At 38.2% G+C, this 20,751-nt stretch overlaps 1 protein-coding gene across 1 annotated transcript in view; it reads left to right on the forward strand.

Annotated features, from left to right (window-relative positions):
* The window catches only part of LOC139764370 (uncharacterized), a 51,783-nt gene that overhangs the window by 11,252 nt on the left and 19,780 nt on the right, over window positions 1-20,751 (forward strand). Inside the window, exons 5-9 of the mRNA XM_071690910.1 lie at window positions 6-130; window positions 262-1,745; window positions 12,598-12,729; window positions 15,950-16,031; window positions 18,873-18,982. Of these exons, the coding sequence (XP_071547011.1) occupies window positions 6-130; window positions 262-1,745; window positions 12,598-12,729; window positions 15,950-16,031; window positions 18,873-18,982 (1,933 nt within the window). The remainder of the gene's footprint in view (window positions 1-5; window positions 131-261; window positions 1,746-12,597; window positions 12,730-15,949; window positions 16,032-18,872; window positions 18,983-20,751) is intronic.

The raw sequence follows: 20,751 nt of genomic DNA on the forward strand, positions 1-20,751 counted from the left end.
TACAGTATGATTGAGGGCAGTGATGGAGGCAGTTCCCAAACTCGCAGGTGTTACATCACTATTACTGCAGTTCCCTCCCTTGACAACTGCTCTGCTTGTCATCAGGTGGCTACGTCTTATGAAGAAGAAGGTAGATACTGTATTTGATTTTATATGGTACATTTTGGTAATTATGGTCGGGCCCTTATCTGATTGATGCCTCTGTTGCACTTTATGTGAAGGATTTCTTAAACTGAAAATATAATACCTCTTCTTTTTCAGATCTGGCAGAGCGATGGAATAGCTGTGCGCGATTTAGTTGTCTTAAGCATGGCATTACTGTTCATACCAGTTTTGAGATGGTACCCCCTTTTCCCAAGTTCCTCCCTAGTGTACAAATGAAACGGAAGGGATTTGTGGTACTCAATGCTGGGAACTTTATCCATGTGTTGAATGTCGAACTAGAAAACATGGACAGAAAAATGAAAGAGGTGGAAGCAGACATTTTGGGTGTTAGGTTAAATGGCATGAAAGAAGACGAGGAAGAGGAAAGTGAGGATGATAGAGAACAGTGCAAAGTGAAAACCTCAAGAGTGTCAGGTGATCAATATAATGTGCCTAACCTAAGATCTGGCAAAGAATACAGTATGATGGACAGCTCCAGCAGTGATGTTGATCCTGAAGCTGATGGTCAGAGTAGTTGTGAGGAGGAAGAAGTTAATCAGTCAGGAAAAGATCAAAATAGTACTGAATCATGTACAAGTGGATTAAGAATATCTTTAAATAGTGGTGGTAGGTTTGGATGTGGTAGTTCAGTAACAGACAGGGATAGGGAATGGGAAATTCTGATAGGGAGTGTCCCCCCAAAAATTGAAGGAAGGACTAGAAGTGAAGATGTTAGTAGTGTTCTTGGTGAAAATGGAGGTATTCAGAAAAGTAGCTCTCCTGATGGACAGGGTGTATTTCATCACTGTGACAGTGAAAACTGTGATAATAAAGGCCATGGAAGTCTCTATGGACAGCAGAGTAATGGTGCTGCCATGCGAGGCTTTATTAGTAATCTCACGCTCAAAGAATTTCAGTTGCCTGATGACTCCCCATATCATTTTTATGGTGAGAGTGACTATTTTAATGACAACGACTCTGATGACTCCACAAGGTGCTCGCACATGAGTGAAGATTCACGTTTAGGACGTTCAGATCTCAGGGACGCTACAAGCAGTGGTGATAGATATAAAACTGGGACTGTTTGTAATGATGAGTGTACCTTTAATTCACAGCTTTCACAACAACAGGGTAGAATGTATCTGCGAAGCTCAAGTGAAAGTTCCTATAATGAGAAAACTCCAACAAAGCAAGCTGAAAAGGAATATGAATTTATAGATGAAATTACAGATTCCCGTCATGAAAAGCTGAGTGTGTTTCGTCGCAGACGTCTTGCTGATAAAAAGTATGAATTTTCAGATGAAAATGTGGAAAATGTCCCTCAAAAGTACAGCAGCTTCAGGAGCCAGAGTCGGAGATTTCTGATGAGCCCATCTCGTTCTCCAAGATTCCGCTCAATGGCAGTTCCACTGTCAGAACTCTCTATTGAGTTAGGAGAATCCTCTGGACTTCTGAGATCAGTGTATGAGAAACTTCTTAGTCCTAATTCTGGCAGTGGTTCACCAAATGATGTGCTTCGACCAATCAACCAGAATATCACCAGTCCCATTCTCTCACCTCGGGATGACCGATTGAGAGAAGAGATTGATCGATTAGAAAAGGTAAACCAAAATATCTATATTTGCAACATGCATGTAGTCTTATTTCATTCTTGTGACTTTTCCAGTTCATGTAGTCTTTTAACTTTATTTTTCAAACCATCTTATTGTGTTTGGGAACAGTGATCTTTTTGGAATAAGCAATTTCTCATTTTAGAAGTACATAAAGCTCAATTGAATGTCTTGAATTTTTAAGCCAAAGCCTATACCCCAGTGCATGAACTTGCATAGGTGCACAAAATCCTAAAAACAAGTAACAGCAATTAGAGCTGTAGAATAAATAGATTGGCAGTTAAACCTATGAGAAATCGAACAGGCAAAAATCATAAGGAAATCTCCAAAGCTCTACATCTTTCTAAAGTCATTTTAAGTATAACAAAGAGAATTGAGGCCAACACATTACTTATTCATCCTGAGTGTTCATTTTTCTGCAGTCACAAATCACAGTATCATGTTTTTGCTTCATATTTTAGTTGATTATTCAAAACAAATTTAGGAATGTGTATCATCTGGATCATTCCTATTTTAGTTGACTGCAAGGCAGGATGGTCTTTTCTCACACAGCTGGCATTTCAAGAAAAGGAAGACTGTGTGGAGAAAAACAGATGCACAAAATCAGCCAGTCAATTTATTTTAGATAACTCTCAGTCAACCACAGAGTACTCTCTTCCTTCCAGCTTCAGTCTGCTGATTTGTGACTTGCTTGTGTTGTAGTTAACTGAGAATGATTAATGCAGTAGCTGAATGTTTGAGTAAGTTATAGTGAGGTTGATCAAAACTACCAATGATGAAAATTTTTTATTGTGAACATGAGTTTTAGTATGAAAATAGGGACAGTGAGGAGCGTAAGTTCAGTATGGAATATCCACATTTTGTCGCTTCCTTATGCCAGGAATTATTTCATGTTTAACACCAGAATCAAAATTGGAAAGGCTGTTTATGAACGTCAAGTATGGTGATCCCTTTTACAGTTTTTTTTTTTGTATGAATTATCCATATTTATTTCAAGTTAGTATGGATTCAAAGGAGTATTTAGAGATGCATCCGCTATTTCTTATGTGACAGCTCACAACATATTGTAAATTAGGCAGTTTCCAAGATAAGGTAAAAGTTAAGAATCCTCCCATGGTATGCTCACCCTGCAGTGAGGGCCATCAGTTACAAACTGTCAGTTGGTTAGGCCTCTCACACTTACACTGCTTTACCCCAGCCAAAGTTTGTACCCATATTTTTACTGACAAGATAGAGGATAAACAGCCAGGAGAACTGCATGCCCTCTACTATGAGGTGCCTAGTTTGCAATATCTCTATGACATAAAGCTTTGTTCCTAAGGAACTGTATTTGCCCTTTTACATCTTTTCATTCTCATATCCAGCATAGATGCACGCACAAACCATGCTTACATATTATCCTTTGCAAATGTAACTAGGATAAGTTTGAGGGATATTACAAGTAGAAGACACCAAGAAGCTACAGACAGAAACTGCTGAGTAATATGTTGGCACAGTAAAAGCTAGCATGCTTCATTATTGAGGGTAAATGTCATTTACTTCAATATGAAAAAGAAATATAAATCAGTATGGAATACTTGTCAGAAACAAACACCATCATATTTCACAGGATCATTGTAACAGTCTCAAGAAGCTAACAATATGTGATGACCTCATTTTAAGGGAGCTCAACAGAGCAACTTCTAACTCTTGAAAAAAGATTTTAGGGGCAGGATTTTATGGACCCTCTACACAATGGATGCAAAGCTAACACTGATACTCTTCAAACTACAATACAATTGTGTGCTTACATTACCCTTCATGAAGACAGAATCACTTGAGTTAGAAAACATGCAGAGATCTGTAATAATTATTCTTTGGTGAATAGATAGATTTATCAAGAGAGTATTTGCAGTAAAAGAAAACTTTTTCAAGGAAACCAGGAAGGCATCTTGAATAAAGTATGTGGATAACATCAATCCCAATACCAAGCCAAAAACAGTGGAAGATAATATTGAAGTTGATTGGAAACTATTCCCTCTCCACTTTGCCTTGCCCTAATGAATGAGGCGTTAAAGTAAATGACTTTTCTGTTGTAGCTGACATTCTTGGGGAGTTTCTCATCAGTGTGTAGCATAAGCAGATATAATAGGGAGTTGCAAGATATTGGAAAAAGAGATCTCTCCCTTGTCTGTCTCCTCTCATAATGTAGAGGATTTTAATAAGCCCTTTCATATGAAGGAAATTACATTAGCTTTAGCAGATACTGGATTTGTTGCTCTAGAGAGGAGTGAAATACGCTATATTTTTAAACATTCTTAAAGCCATCATAGAATTCTTGTTGATTTGAGTAACCTAATATGGATGATTAGTGTACTGCCATATTTTCTTTTATGTTGAAGGCTCCAGCCACGGACAAAAGTCCACATCAAGGCCAGGCCTTAATCAAAATAAAGAGAGAACTATGAAGTGGAAATAGGAAAACAAGGGAAAGTATTTATGAATTTTAGGAAGTGAAAGACCTGTCTTTTGAAACGTGCCAGGTCATAGGTATTGGGAAAGACACAAGAAGATAGAGAGTTCCAAAGCTTCTATGTGTAGGGAAAGAAGCAGGTATCAAAACAGCCCACCCTTAAGTTGCCATTGGCCACACAATAATCATGTAATGCAGCAGCTTGCCGAGTATTGCATGGTCTAGCTTGTGGTGGAGGCATACAAGCAGCCAGCTCTCGGGAACAAAAACCAAAGTAAACCTTTGAAAGAGGGAAAGTGATCCAGCATTGTAGTGTAGGGCAAGGGGGTCAATTTTGGAAGTTATTCTGGGACAGTTTATAAGTCGGACCGCTTTCAACCCGACTCTGTCAAGTAAGAGTGCAGAGCTTGAACCACCCCAAATGTGAAAGCAGTGCTCCATGCAAGGACAAATCAATCCCTTGTATAAACGGAGCAACTGTTCTCAAGAGGAGTTTCGACATCTAAACAGGACACCCAGTTTAGAGGTAGGTTTACCTATATCTATAATGTGGGGTTTCCAAGGAAGAGTGGATATTACAGTAATATCAAGTTTGTTGATTGATTCAAGGTGGAATTCTAAACCGTCAAAAGAGAGGCGAGAGTTGTGAGTTTTTGATAGAGAGATGGGTAGAAATTGGGTCTTGGAGGCATTAAACTTAACAAGATTTTGTCTACCCCACTGAGATATCCTGTCCAAGTTTATTGAGGAAGCTGTGTGAAGACGAGATGCAGATCGAGTGAGAGAAGAGGGAGCAGAGTTGAAGGATGTGAATGAATGCAGTGTTGAGTCATCAGCATATGAGTGCATTGGATTATTTGTGAAGGAGAGGAAATCATTGAAAAAGTGTAGGTAATAGGACCGAACCTTGAGAGACACCACCGTTGATGATGAAAAGTGGGGAGGCTGATCCATCAACAACCACAGAGATAGATCGGCTGGAGAGGATGCTAGATATGAAGGAGCAAAGTGAGGATAGAAAGCCAAAAGAGGGGAGCTTAGAGATGAGACCCTGATGCCATACTCTGTCCGAAGCCTTAGATATGTTAAGGGCAACTACACAATTCCCCAAAATCTTTCAGGGATGATGACCAGACATTATTACATAAGATGGAAAAGAATATCACTAGTGGATCAGAGAGAAGATTGTGATTTTCAAGATGTTTAGGGATATCGGAGTTGAGGATGGATTCAAAGACTTTGGAAATGGTAGATATAAAACCAATAGGATGATAGAGGAGTCAGACCGGTCACTGTTCTTAGGGTTAGGATGTATCAATGCATGTTTCCAAGGAGAAGGAAAAGTTTTGGTTTTTAAGCAGAAACGGAACTAACGAGCAAGCTCAGGTGCAAGTTCAGATGCACATTCTTTAAATATATGGGAATGGATGCCATCAGGAACATAATCCTTGCTTGTGTCCAGAGAAAGAAGTGCTTTTTGGACAGTCCAAAAATAGATTACGAGAATAGGCATAGGATTAGTAAGAGAAGCATCAGGGGATGAAGGAATGTTACAGTCATCCAAGGTGGAGTTAGAGGAGAAACTGGTACCAAAGAGAGCTGTTTTGTCAACTGGAGAGAGAGCTATAGTACTGTCAGAAAGGAAAAGTGAAGGAAAGGTAGAGCAACAGAAGTTGTTAGAGATACCCTTAGCTAAGGACCAGATGACGAGGAGAGGTTATTGCACAGATTATTTGCTTGCAGTGATTATGGGCATCGATAAAAGCTTAATGGGAGCCAAAGGAAGGAGAGTTTTCCAAGACCAATATGCCTGAATGGCCTCAGAACAGTAATGGTTGAACCATGGATTGGATGAAGAATTTGTCTTTCAGGAAGAGGAGATAAATTCTTCCATTCTGCAAGAATAACCTCTGCTATTCTCATGCTAAAGCTAAATAAAAATCTTACCATTGTGATGAGCTACATACCAACTTCACTGACTAATATTCTTTGCAGACTAATGGTAAAAATTTTTAATGGTAGATTGGTTTGGAACTTTGAAAGAATTAATTGTATGTCTCCATTCCAACATTTTTTTTGGAAAGTTTTGATCTACCACAAGCCCTGTGATACAAATATTATGACATTCAAAAAGGATTTGTTAAGGATCATACAATAGCAGTGTTCTCTAATTTAGAGAAACCTTATGATACTAACTGGAGTTATGTTATCATAAGGCATTTCCATTGCATAGGCCTTTAAGGCAAACTGTAAAGGTTTGTTGGACAGTTTTTCAAAAACAAAAAAGTAAGGATGAAGGTTGATAAGTATTCAAGAGAATTTCCCCAGGGAAAAAAAAAAAGATATGCCATTAGTAAGTATGTTATTTGTTACCTGCTTCATTTGCTGCCGTTAACCCCATAATGCCTCCATACAGAATGAATTCTAGTTCAGCAACACCTCTAGAGATGTTTACGCACTGAGTTTCATTCCTCAAGGCACAGCTGTGTGCTAAGCCTGGGTGGTGGCTGAGGTGGTTGTTCACAATAATTTATCCCCACAGTCAGTCATCCTCCAGCCGGGCCAAGAAGAATACATTTTTAGAAGTTTTCTAGGAAGGAAATTTGGTGGATTTTAGCTAGACTTAGAGGACCAAGTAGATGGTCTTGAATTATTTGATAATGATGATTTGTCTTTGAATCATGCGGAGTTACTCTTCAGCTTTGAAAGTTGACCAAAACACTGCCAGAAATTTTCTAGCAAACATAGAGATAGCATTGCCAGTGCCCATCAGACCCTGACAGCACTGCATCTGAATGGTGCGCTGCTGTTAATTTTACAAACTTTTATAGTTTTTGAAATATGTTAAAAATATCAATGAATCACATTCATTACAACAAGAAAAGTTCTATTTGATAAGATGAAAACATATTATTAATGATAATCAGTAATCAGTTTTTGGACATGGGGAGAGAATGAGTGAGGGGAGGTTGAGAGAGAGGATATATGTGTCAGAAGTGGAGGGGACAAGGAAAAGGGAAAGAACAAATTGGGGATGGAAGGATGGACTGAAAATGATTTTATATGACTAGGACCTGAACATGCAAGAGAGTGAAAGGTGTGCACAGGATAGAGTGAACTGGAACGATTTGGTGTACGAGGGTTGACATGACATGTTGTCAGTTGACTGAACCAGTAGCTGGGGAAAACCATGGAAAGGTATGTCAGGCTTGGTTGTGGATAGGGGGCTGTGGCTTTGGTGCATTGCATTTGATGAGTAGAGTATAAATGCAACAACAAAAGAAAAAAATTGGTGTAGGTAGAATAAATGGTAAAAACACATGCAGTAGCAACTCACTTGACTCTCAAGTTTTACTCTTGCACTTTTTAGTACATTGTGGTGAAACATGAACTGAGCTTTTACACGTTATTACAGTGAAAGTAGTAGATGAAATATATATCAAGTGATTTTTTTTAATTGTATGGATATCTTTGATATTGTAAACTTGAATAAATTTTTTAAAGAACTTGAAAAATGTGACTTTTGGAGATTGGAGAGGAAAACTCAGTTTGATTTAAGAGGTTAATACAGGTGGGCAACCCAAAATCTAGAATGTAAAAAGAAGAATGGCTGTTTAGGAGTTAAGGTCTAGAGGCCAAAAATACACCAAGAGATGCTTACTAACTGTATTAAACTGTAGTAAATGCTCTCTTTGATCCCAGAAAGCAAAAATATGTAGAATTAATGTTTAAAGAAGGTCTAGAATCAGTGTTGAAATGATGTTAAGATATATTGAGTTTGCAAGTTGATTCTGTTATGGCTTTACAATGTTGATGCAACATTGTATCGATGATGTATCTTTTTTTCAGTAGGTCATTGATATGACTCTCTGTGTACAAAATTGATATGACATATCAGTGTTATTTAGTACAACTATCAGTGTTGTATCACTTGCACATCATTGCTATATACCAATTTGTCGAATCAGTTTGGAGGATGAATACACATTTTACATGACAGCTAAAGCCGAGGAGAATTAACCTACAGCCCCTGCATTATAAGCAGAAGCAACTAATTTGGTGAGTAAATAACAGCCTTTATGTATGTAATTAATTATTTATTTATAATTTCTATACTTGACAGGGCATAGGACCAAAGAATGGAAAATTTTGAAATCCAACGTGGTTTAGGTCCCATTCATAACAGGTTTGGGATATCCTTCCTGTAATGTTGCAGGCAATGTTCCAAGGGATGTTAAGTCATCCCTATTCAATGATGGTTAGGCTATCTGTAGAACATTATCATCTGATGTTGCTATAAGACATTTCTAGGTTGTTCATAAGATCATTGACTGGAGAAATAACTGCATTTTTTATTTCTCTGAACAAAAGACTAGCCTTACATTTTATAACACTAAGAAATCAGCCGTAACACATGCTCTATTGGAAGGCATTTTCATTTCAGTTGAAGAGGAAGCAGAATTTTTATATATGATTTTTAGAAGTTTGACAAGGTAATCCTCATATTACAAACTTTAAAAGTGATGTGACAGAGTTGCCAAACATTTAAAAGTGATGTCTGAGTTTACTACTTTGGGGGAGCTGATAGGAACACCATATCAAGGTTTTGTAATTTAATACACAAATTGAAACCTGGACTGTGGTTACCAGATATATTTGTCAGCCACTGATGACATCCTGAAAATAGTTAACATCCATAATCATTAGAACAAACATTTAGATCTTTTATGTTGAACATGCGTATGCAGAGTCTGGCAAGCTCCCTTTGAAGAACATGTCTTAGAGTATCACTTTAGTTTAAACATGTGTCATGAAACCCTACATATATGTTTTTGCTGTGGAGAGCTGAGAAAGATGACCAACATCCTGATTTCCTTAACCTTATTTAATGTAAGAATAAAATATGGTATTAATGAGAGTGATTTGGACATGAACTTAATTCAAAAAGTAGGCTTCCTTGTTTCCACCCATGGAAGGTTCCTGAAATCAAACTGCTGGAGATGGTTGAATACAACCAAAAGCAGCATTTCTTCTGTTATAACAAAAGAAAATTTCTTCACCTTGATGCTATATATGGAAACAGAATAGAAATATTTACCGATAGCTCAAAATGTGATGACAGTTTAGGTTTTGTTTTTCTTATTAAACCAGAATTCACATAATCAAAACACTAAAAGAATTTTCATTTTTACTGTAGCACTGTATGGTATTAAGGTTGCACTTGCATTAATTGAGCGGTACCCTAAAAGGAAATTTACGGTATACAGCATAACCTCAATTTAACGGACAGATGGGGGAAATGTGAGTCCGTTAATGCTGATTGTCTGTTAAATCTGGATGGTTTATTCTGATGTATAATACACAGTGTTTTAGATATCTGAGAGTGGATTTGGCAGCAGATGGAACCATGGAAGCGGAAGTGAATCATAGGATGGGGAGGGGGCGAAAGTTCTTGGAGCGTTGAAGAATGTGTGGAAGTCAAGAACATTATCTCGAAAAGCAAAAATGGGTATGTTTGAAGGAATAGTGGTTCCAACAATGTTATATGGTTGCGAGGCGAGGGCTATGGATAGAGTTGTGCAGAGGAGGGTGGATGTGCTGGAAATGAGAAGTTTGAGGACAATATGTGGTGTGAGGTGGTTTGATCGAGTAAGTAATAATAGGGTAAGAGAGATGTGTGGAAATAAAAAGAGTGTGGTTGAGAGAGCAGAAGAGGGTGTTTTGAAATGGTTTGGTCACGTGGAGAGAATGAGTGAGGAAAGATTGACCAAGAGGATATATGTGTCAGAGGTGGAGGGAACAAGAAGTGGGAGACCAAATTGGAGGTGGAAAGATGGAGTGAAAAAGATTTTGTGTGATCGGGGCCTGAACATGCAGGAGGGTGAAAGGCATGCAAGGAATAGAGTGAATTGGAACGATGCGGTATACCGGGGTCGACGTGCTGTCAATGGATTGAACCAGGGCATGTGAAGTGTCTGGGGTAATCCATGGAAAGTTCTGTGGGGCCTGGATGTGGAAAGGGAGCTGTGGTTTTGGTGCATTATACATGACAGCTAGAGACTGAGTGTGAACGAATGTGGTCTTCATTGTATTTTCCTAGCGCTACCTCGTGCACATGAGGGGGGAGGGGGTTGTTATTTCATGTGTGGCGGAGTGGCGATGGGAATGAATAAGGGCAGACAGTATGAATTATGTACATGTGTATATATATATTTCTGTGTGTGTATATATATGTATACGTTGAGACGTATAGGTATGTATATGTGCGTGTGTGGACGTGTATGTATATACATGTGTGTGTGTGGGTGGGTTGGGCCATTCTTTCGTCTGTTTCCTTGCGCTACCTCGCTAATGCGGGAGACAGCGACAAAGCAAAATAAATAAATATAAATATAATACACAGTGCAGTAATGACTATATCTTATAGTCACGTGATACACAGACATAAAATGAGCATTGTAAATTATAGTAGATAACATAATTTCAAGTATTGTTGCTTACCAGATGTATTTGATAAATGACTTATATTGCTGGGATAGATATTGGTGACCCAGAATGATTTTTACTGTCTGAGGAGCATTGATGATCTTGGGGCTTATTATTAGTATAGGGCTTTGGAAAGGATCATTGATGCTCCAGTGACCTGTTGCTGGTAGAGGATTATGCTGAAAGAGGATCAACAGCAGAAGCAGGTTTAAAAAATTGAGTTGAGCTTCCAGTCAATATGGACTACTGTAACAGGATTAGCTGACAGCATCCGTTGTTTCCGAAGACCATTGACTTGAGGTCCGTTAAATGGAGGCTTTACTGTACTCCAATTCCCAGTTGTATCAGACTGTTCTGAAGCATTCCGTAGTCCAAAAAGTCCATGATTAGATTGTAATAATCCATTTGAAGCATAAGAGTGCACCATATTGCTGGTGCCCTGGACATTTTGGTGTCAGCAGTAATAGAATAGCAGATGTTGAAGCTAAAGCAGTTATATCAGCAATTCAGACTTGAGCATTATTTTTCACATTGATTTTATGGGCAGAATGAATGATTGTTAGATGTACATGGCAATCTAGATGGTAAACTGAAGCCTGAAATAATGACAAACTACAGAGGATAAAGACTTTGGAATATGGCCTTCCTCTTTCTACAAGAATCACCATATGAGACAATTCTTTGTCAGCTATGTTGACCCACTATCACTGAAAGAGAAGAGACCTGCCCCAGAGTACGACATTTGCAATTATAGTATTCATTTGGAACACATGATAACAGAATGCCATAAGCATAGGAGTAGTCTTAAATTCAAATTTGAACTTCAAGGAACAACTGAAAGCAGAGACTGTTCTCTTGAGCGTAGATGGGAGAGTTTCATGAAAACAAGGCTAGACTTTAATTGAAATATAGAGTTTGATAAAAGGAAAAAAGAAGAGACAAGGAAATGTATTTACAAACTTTGTTGGGAGTGAAAATCCTGTCATTTAAAATGTACCTGGACATAGGTTTTAGGAATGACTTGTGAGGGTAGAGAGGTCCAGAGCTTTGAGGCATAGGGAAAGAAACGGTTATCAAAATGGGCCACCTTTGAGTTGCCAACAACCATACAGTATTTGTGATGCAGGAGCTTGCCACATATTGTGTGGCCTAGCAAGTGGTGAGGGCACACAAGCAGCTGGTTCTCAGAAGCACAAACCATAGTTATACCAATAGAAGAGGGAAAGTGAAACAAACACTTGTGGTGTAGGGCAAGAGGGTTTTAAAGTTAATGTGGGAGAGTTTATAAGTTGAACAACTTTTGACTCAACTCTGTCAAGTATGAATACTGACCTAGAACCACCCCAGATAAAAGAGCAGTAGTCCATACAAGAATGGATCAGTCCTTTTTATTAGACAACAAGGTATGTGCAACCTAGCATTAATATCTTGAGCATGGATAGGTGCATATGAATCTGTGGAGGAAATGGAGTGATATAGCTCATTATTTTTTTTTTTTTGCTCGTTTTATATACTGGTTGCAGTAAGCTGTAAACTCCATAAGAGAAGTGGCATATGAATTTATTGATGGTTGTTACATCTGATACATGTGATAGATATTTTTTCAGTGTACAATTAATGTTATGAGGCAGTGACAGTGACTTACTTTCTCTTTTCTTACAGGGTTGTACCATCAGGTGGTTAATCAGCTCTGAGAGAATTATTCTTGATGTAGTAATTAATTGGGTTACTCACAAACATATACAGTACTATGTATTACTTGCATTAGTATTTGATGCTTTTGCAATGACTTAATATTATTATATGAAAAGATTGTTATTACACATATAGCAAAACCAAAAAATTGTATTTGAAGCACATTTTATGCAGTATATTACATGACTTTTGTAATGAACTCTTCAACAGGCAGAACTGCAGAGATGGAGCTCACGAGAAAGTTTAGGATTGTATGCGCTTAGTCCAGGATGTGTTCAGAAGTCATCTGAAAAGTCATCCAGTATAACACCAAACAATGTTTCTGATGTTACACAGTCATTGGTAAGTTCTCAGGGTATACTGATATTTTAAGGTAGTCATATATTTACATGGTGTATGTTCATTTGTTTATTGTACCTCACCATATTAATGTTATCATATTCATATACATTTCAGTTATATTTGTATATAAAGGAGCATATGATACTACAGAGTGTGATTCACAGTTCATCTAATTTACTTGGGTGAAGAAAAACTGCAGTTTGCTCCCTTTAGAATAAAAAAGATGGAAAGTTGAAATGTGGCTTCCTTTTTAGGTAAAAACCTAGACTGACTGTACGTTAATGACTTAGAGAATGTATATGAAAATATATATATATATATATATATATATTATATTTTTTTTTATTAAAATATAGCAGGGGGCTGGAAATCCTCCCCTCTCATTTTTTTTTTTTTTTTTTTTTTTTTTTCCCAAAAGAAGCAACAGAGAAGGGGGCCATGTGAGGATATTCCCTCAAAGGCCCAGTCCTCTGTTCTGTTCTTAACGCTACCTCGCTAATGCGGGAAATGGCGAATAGTATGAAAAAAAAAAAGAATATATATATATATTTAAGAGTAAATGTGAATAAGAGCAAGGTTATTAGGTACAGTAGGGTTGAGGGTCAAGTCAATTGGGAGGTAAGTTTGAATGGAGAAAAACTGGAGGAAGTAAAGTGTTTTAGATATCTGGAAGTGGATCTGGCAGCGGATGGAACCATGGAAGCGGAAGTGGATCATAGGGTGGGGGAGGGGGCGAAAATTCTGGGGGCCTTGAAGAATGTGTGGAAGTCGAGAACATTATCTCGGAAAGCAAAAATGGGTATGTTTGAAGGAATAGTGGTTCCAACAATGTTGTATGGTTGCGAGGCGTGGGCTATGGATAGAGTTGTGCGCAGGAGGATGGATGTGCTGGAAATGAGATGTTTGAGGACAATGTGTGGTGTGAGGTGGTTTGATCGAGTGAGTAACGTAAGGGTAAGAGAGATGTGTGGAAATAAAAAGAGCGTGGTTGAGAGAGCAGAAGAGGGTGTTTTGAAGTGGTTTGGGCACATGGAGAGAATGAGTGAGGAAAGATTGACCAAGAGGATATATGTGTCGGAGGTGGAGCCTCTTTCTCCACCTCATCCAGGCCCCACAGACCTTTCCATGGTTTACTTCAGATGTTTCACATGCCCTTTTCTGTCCATTTTTTTTTTTTTTTTTTTTTTTTTTTTTTTTTTTTTTTTTTTTTTTTTTTTTTTTTTTTTTTTTTTTTTTTTTTTTTTTTTTTTTTTTTTTTTTTTTTTTTTTTTTTTTTTTTTTTTTTTTTTTTTTTTTTTTTTTTGGGGGGGGGGGGGGGGGGGGGGGGGGGGGGGGGGGGGGGGGGGGGCCCCACAACCCCGAACCTATTGTCCAATCCACATGTTGACCTCTCAAACTTGGGTTTTCCCCAATTTTCAAAATCCATTTACCACCGTTTTTCCCTTTTTCCCGCCTTTTTCCCTCAACCCCGGGCCCATTTTCCTTTTTTTTTACTTTATATCCTTTTTCAAAATATTATCCTCTTTTCCCCATTCCTTTTAAAATTTTTTTCTTCTTTTCACCCCCCAAACTTTTGGGTCACCCAAATCCTTTTTCCCCCTTACCTCTTGGTTTTCCCCTTTTTTTGTCTTCCCTTTGCACATAATCCTCTTTTTCAGTCTCTCTGTTACCTTACCCTCATGCTTCAGGAGACCCTTCTTTCTTGATGCAGTACCTTCAGCATTTAAGAAGCTGGCCACATCCATCAGTCAGGATCACAGGTCATAAAGAGTTGTGATAATGCGTGTGCATCTGTGTGCTCTGTATACAGAAAGTGTAGGGCAATTGAGTAGTAAGTGCTTGGGATATGTTGAAGCAGTGTTTGTTGTGTTGTGGTGATGTGTGGTGTCCAGAGAATGGGCAGGAAAGTGTGACTCATGCTTACCTGGCAAATGTTCGTGATGGGGTTTGGTTGATCTGTGAGTAGAGGTTACTGAAGTGTGAAGCAGGGATAGGCTTTTAATTTCTACTTGGGGTCGGTGATTGGTTATAGAGTGGTCTGGTTAGGAGAGATCTAGTGTTGTGTAGAATTGAGGACTGAGCAAGTTGAGGTGGGACTGTATTGGGAGGATCTTTGTTTCATTTTGAAGGTGGTAAGTGTTTATGGTTGCTAGGCAGTCATTAATTATTTTGAGAGCACTATTTCATATGTCAGAAGTGGAGAAGCAAGGGAAAGGGGGAAGCCAAGAAGGAGATGGAAGGTAGGAGCTAAGAAGGCTTTTAGATATAGAGGCCTAAACACGCAGGAAAGGGAACAATGTGCATGAAAGATAATGAATTAGATAGTTGTGGTATATTTGGTGCAACATATTGCCAATGAGTTTTACCACGGTATGTGAAGCATTCATAGTCAACTATGGATTAGTCCATGGGTGACAGGCACTGTTTCCGGTACATTATACAAGAAAGCCAGAGAGTGCATATGTGCAAATGAAGCAGTTGTACATTTCTATCTAGAGCCGCCTTGCTAAGACAGAAAAAGGCAGTCTGGTGCAAAACGAGACACTTTTAGAATGCCCTCATAATACATCAGAATATCACATTTCTTCATCAAAGTCCTATCGCTGCACCTTATCTGCCATGTTTTGGTAACACTTTCATTATCTGCCAATCTACCAAGGAGCTTTTGTACAGTAGACTTTCTTTTGAATGTTATTGATGTGATATGATTTGTCATAGCAAATTTTGAACTATTGACCTTTCTCACAAATAGAGCTGTTTGCCAGTACTTTAGACAACAGACAAAATTGAGGCCTGCAGTCCAGAATCGTATATCTGTTCTTTTTAAAAGCAAACAAGTTATGTACTGGCTTTAGGAAACTAGCTCTTTCAGGTAATTAGTTCCATGTAGTAAAAGACTTGCAATTGTTAGAAAATAATTTTGATTATGAAAGCATTGGTATGATTTCTTTAGTCTTACCAAATATTCATTGACAGGTGTTTTAAAAACAACCTGAAAGGTGACTTTGCCCTCTCATGGTTACTTTGGTTTACATTTACTGATATAATATTAGTAAACATGCGTTTATTTTATGATCATTTTGTATACTTACTGTTCTCTTATTTTTAGGAAACTTTTTTCCGTACCTCAAGAATATTAGGTGTATAACTTTTAATAGAAATATGTAATCTGTGTATGTAAAGGTAACATTCTAGCTTTTTATTCACTTCATTTTTGCAGACCTTGAATTGTGTAGTTGACTTCAACCGCCGATACATTGAGGTTGACGATGAGCTTGTATCCATCATCACAGACATAGAGGGTAAGGGCATGTCCGAATAGCAGACAAGCATTAACACTACTTAACTATTTACTCTGGAAAAGACTATAGTCTTAAGAAAGTTAATTTTACACCTATCCAGCTTTAGTCCTCGGTTCACTGCTATAAGAGTTTATTTAAATTCTTGATCATCATTTTGGACATTCCAGTTGTCATTGTCATAAATCTAAGTACAGAGATTGAAAATTCTATTATAGACTCCTAAATTACAGTCAGTTTAACTGAAATAGTCATGTCAATTGTATATATTTGCTCATTGTATTTGATAATTTTCCATCCACATAACTATTGTATACAGACTGATAACTTTTTACCGAAACTCCATGGATGTGCTGTATCTTCTGCTGAAGTCCTGTACAAGTTTGTTTTTATTGTTGTTTGTATGTATTTACTGAGAAGGGTGGATGTGTTGGAAATGAAATGTTTGAGGACAGTATGTGGTGTGAGGTGGTTTGATCACATAAGTAATGAAAGGTTGTGGTAATAAAAGACTTGTTGAGATAGCAGAAGAGGGTGTGTAGAAATGGTTTGGACATATGGAGAGAATGAGTGAGGAAAGGTCGACAAAGAGGAAATATGTGTCAGAGGTGGAGGGAACAAAGAGAAGCAGGAGACCAAATTGGAGGTGAGAGGATGAAGAGAAAAGGATTTTGAGTGATTGGGGCCTGAACATACAGGAGGGTGAGAGGCGAGCAATGAATAGAGTGAATTGGAACATTTTCATGTACCGGGGTCGACGTGCTGTCAATGGACTGAACTAGGGCTTGTGAAACATCTGAAGTAAACCATGGAAAGATCTGTGGGGCCTGAATGTGGATGGAGAGATGTGGTTTCAGTGCATTACACATGACAGCTAGAGACTGAGTGTGAACGAACGTGGCCTTTTTTGTCTGTTTTCCTGGCGATGCCCCACTGAAGTGGGGGTTAGCAGTGCTGTTTCCTGTGGGGTGGGGTGACGCTAGGAATGGATAAAGGCGAGCAAGTATGAATATTTACTTATGTATATGTCTGTGTATGTGTATGTATATATGTATATGTACGTATATGGGACATTCTTTCGTCTGTTTCCTTGCACTGCCTCGCTAACGTGGGAGACAGCGACAAAAGTATAATTGATGAATAAATGATATATATGTGCGTGTGTGAGTGGATGGATTGTTTTTCGTCTGTTTCCTGGCGCTAACTCGCTGACACAGGAAACAGGTATCAGGTATGATAAATAGATAAATATGTTGTCTGTATGTCATCCTCAAGTGTACTACTACATGAGTTATAGAACCTTTACACAAAACATCTTTCACATATGTAGATATTTTCAGTTAAATATACCACTCTGACATGTAGATTCCTTCCCTCATTTCTTTTCCTTATGATTTTCCTCACCCACTTTACTCAGTACACTGCATTCCCTTCAGATATGCTCCCTGCATTTAGTATCTCCACATTCCCATTGTACTCAATATCTTTGTCCCTTTTTTCGTGCCATGTGTAAATGTGTGAGTATAATAATCCTGTAACTGTCTGCCTGTCCTTTGATCATAGCCCGTAATTTTTTTTCAGGCAGGCAAGCTTTGTAAACACATGACATGTCATGATAAAGCTTTTTATGAATATCCCCCGTGAATTGTAAGTGAGCTTTAGGTGGCTTCATACCTTATAATTCAGAGGTATATCACATTAAGTTTCTGTTTGACGTAGCCACAATTCAATATACTTTATCAGACATTCAGACCTCAGTGTTACATATCCATTTGGTTTCCACTGTCCCCTTTTCACTTTATCTGTTTCCTAGCCTCTTAGAATTTTCTTAGTTTCTGCATTGTTCCCACTGCCTCTGCTGATACATTCTTTTGTTACATGTATTACACATACATGATTGCATCATTCCCACTCTCTGTACTTAACAGCGTATGGTTTTACCTTTTATTGCTTTAAATCAGAGCAGTTACCTGTTTTTAACACTCACCTCAGGCACCCCAGTCTATTTAGTCATCCTTGCTGATTAAGTTATTTCTAAAACATTTAAATCTTGTAACTTAATCTTCCATTCATCTAGCTATACTTCACACAGACTCCCTATTCCCAGAAACAACTTGTTTGTATTTGCATTCACGTGGATTTTTTTTTGTGTAAACAGTTTAACAGATTTCCAGATTTCCTTGCGCTACCTCGCAAACGCGGGAGACAGCGACAAAGCAAAATAAAATGAAATAAATAAATATAGTTTTCCAGATTAACAATCGCTATTTGTAACTTTTTTGTCATTACTGCAATTACCATAGTAACATCAGTATATAACAGCATCCTAGCACTTTTCTTCCTTACCCATTTTTCTTCATATACTTTGAGGAGCTTGCACCCCTGCCTTGTAGTCCATCCAGTTAGTTCTTGAATATGAATATTGAAGCCTTATAACACAACTCCAAACTTTCTGTGCCCTTAAAAGCATTATGCCCTCATTTGCTGCTACCTCTATAGCTTCTTTCAGTGTTAACTACACACCTTTTACCTCGAGCCGTGACCACACATTGCCCTCATGTTCATTCCATTTTTGATGATTTTTACATACAAGATGCTTACGTGAATTTGTTCTACTTTTAAGTGAATGACATATTCATTGTACATTGAGTGTACCATATTGGGAGGGATACTAGAATAAGCAGATATTTTTCAGTGAAAAGTACTACTTAATGGTTCTTAATTCTTGGAGGTACAGCACAACCTTTACTGATCACTTTTTTATCAGTACAGGTAACATTTAACTGTAATTGTAACGTATGAATGCATTTATGCATCATTACTGATCCATTTTTTTCACAACAGATGATGAATTGGGAACAGCAACTGGCTATCATAATGCATTACCCCTTGAAGTACATGGGTCAGGTTACACTCAGATGCATATGATCTCCAACTCCAAGGCTGAGAAACTGGTCAGTAATTTCCATCTTGATGTATTTTTATTTATTGTACTTTTCTTCATTGGATTTAGTTATGAGTTTATAGCATTATATAATTAGTTGATGGGTTAGTATCAATGTTCTGTTCGTTGAAGGGTCCCCTCCCCACCATTCCTTGAACCTTGTGAACCCAGGATTCCTCATTTAGTCAGTCACATCCACCGACTTGGAACATGACCCATGAAGTTTGATGATGCATGTTTGTCTGGGTAGGGTATGTGAAAAGCAGTTGAGCTCTAGGTATTTAGTGTATTTGGTATAGAAGTTGCACATTAGGCATAGGGTGTCCTGTGACATGTGGAATCAATGTTTATAATGTTGAAAAGATGGATAGTGTCCACTGCACAGATGAGAAAGTGTGATTCTTGTTGGTTTACAGAGTATATTCTCAGATGGTTGCATGTATAATAGACCAGCAAACAAAGCTCTCCTATGCACATCTAAGCCCCACAAGCACTTCCATGGTTTTCCCTCACTGTTTCATTGCACTTGTTCATCCAATTGTCAGCATGTCACCTCATGTAAACTGTCACTCCACTTCACTCTCTCCCATATACAGGCCCTGACCACTAAAAGCATCTTTCACTCCATACTTCCACCTTCTGCTTGTTCATTCCACTCATAGCATGTATACTTTCTTAGTTAGCCTATTTCTTACTCAAACACATCGTCTTATTTCTCTTATACTTACGTTTCTTGTGACTGCATCTATCTTAACCTGCCATTTTTTATTTGATTAACACTTCTCACAACACATATTGTCCTCATTAATTTCAGTTCATCACATCCAGCTTCTTTCTTACTTTTTGAACTAGGGCCCATACCATTCATTCATAGAACATTGATGGGACTACTGTACAATCAAACATTCCAGTCTTTGTCCTTACAAACAGTAACCTTTCTATCCAGACACTCCTGAATGCACCCCGGCCTTTAGCCCATTCACCCACCCCATAGATTACTTCAGCATTCATGTTTCCATTTGCTGCAGTTCCCACTCCTGGGTATCTGAAACAATCCAATTCTAGGTTCTCTCCATTCAAACTCACATGCCAACCATCTTGAGTCTCTCCTTTGCTAGATTTGATCATTTCAGTTTGTTTTCATTAACTCTCAACTCCTTTCTCACTCCCAAACTAACTCCTGCAGATTCACTTGAATTTGCTGCCTGATCTGTGCCAAGCTCAGTAAACATGACTCACCTCCCAGGACCCTCAACCCTCAACAGACTATAGACCTATCCCTCTCTCCAAGACCCTCACATTCATCTCCCTCACCACCCCATCCGTAAACAGATTAGATAGCCATGGTAATATCAAACATCCCTACTTTAAAGCCGCATTTACCTAGAACCACTTACCTTCATATTGTCCCTCTTGCTCACACACCATATTCTTTTGATAAAGACTCTTCACTGCTTGCAGAAGCTTTCGTCTCATACCACATATCCGTAACACCTTCCACAAAGTATCTTTGTCAGTTGTGTCATACACTTTCTCCAAATCCATAAATACCACATACAAGTATGTCTGTTTTTCTTAATGTTTATCAGACTAATTCTTTATAGCAAACACCTGAGCCACATCTTGTGCCTCCTGAAGCTATATTTCCTCCACAATTTGATGCTTTGTACATGCCACCACCCTTTCAATCACCACTTTCCCCTAGATCTTAGGTGCAGTTACAGCCTCTGTAACTTAAACATTCACTTTTGTACCCCTTGCCTTTATACCGTGGCATTA

Source organism: Panulirus ornatus, chromosome 49 (assembly GCF_036320965.1).
Source record: "Panulirus ornatus isolate Po-2019 chromosome 49, ASM3632096v1, whole genome shotgun sequence".
NCBI classification, from domain to species: domain Eukaryota; kingdom Metazoa; phylum Arthropoda; class Malacostraca; order Decapoda; family Palinuridae; genus Panulirus; species Panulirus ornatus.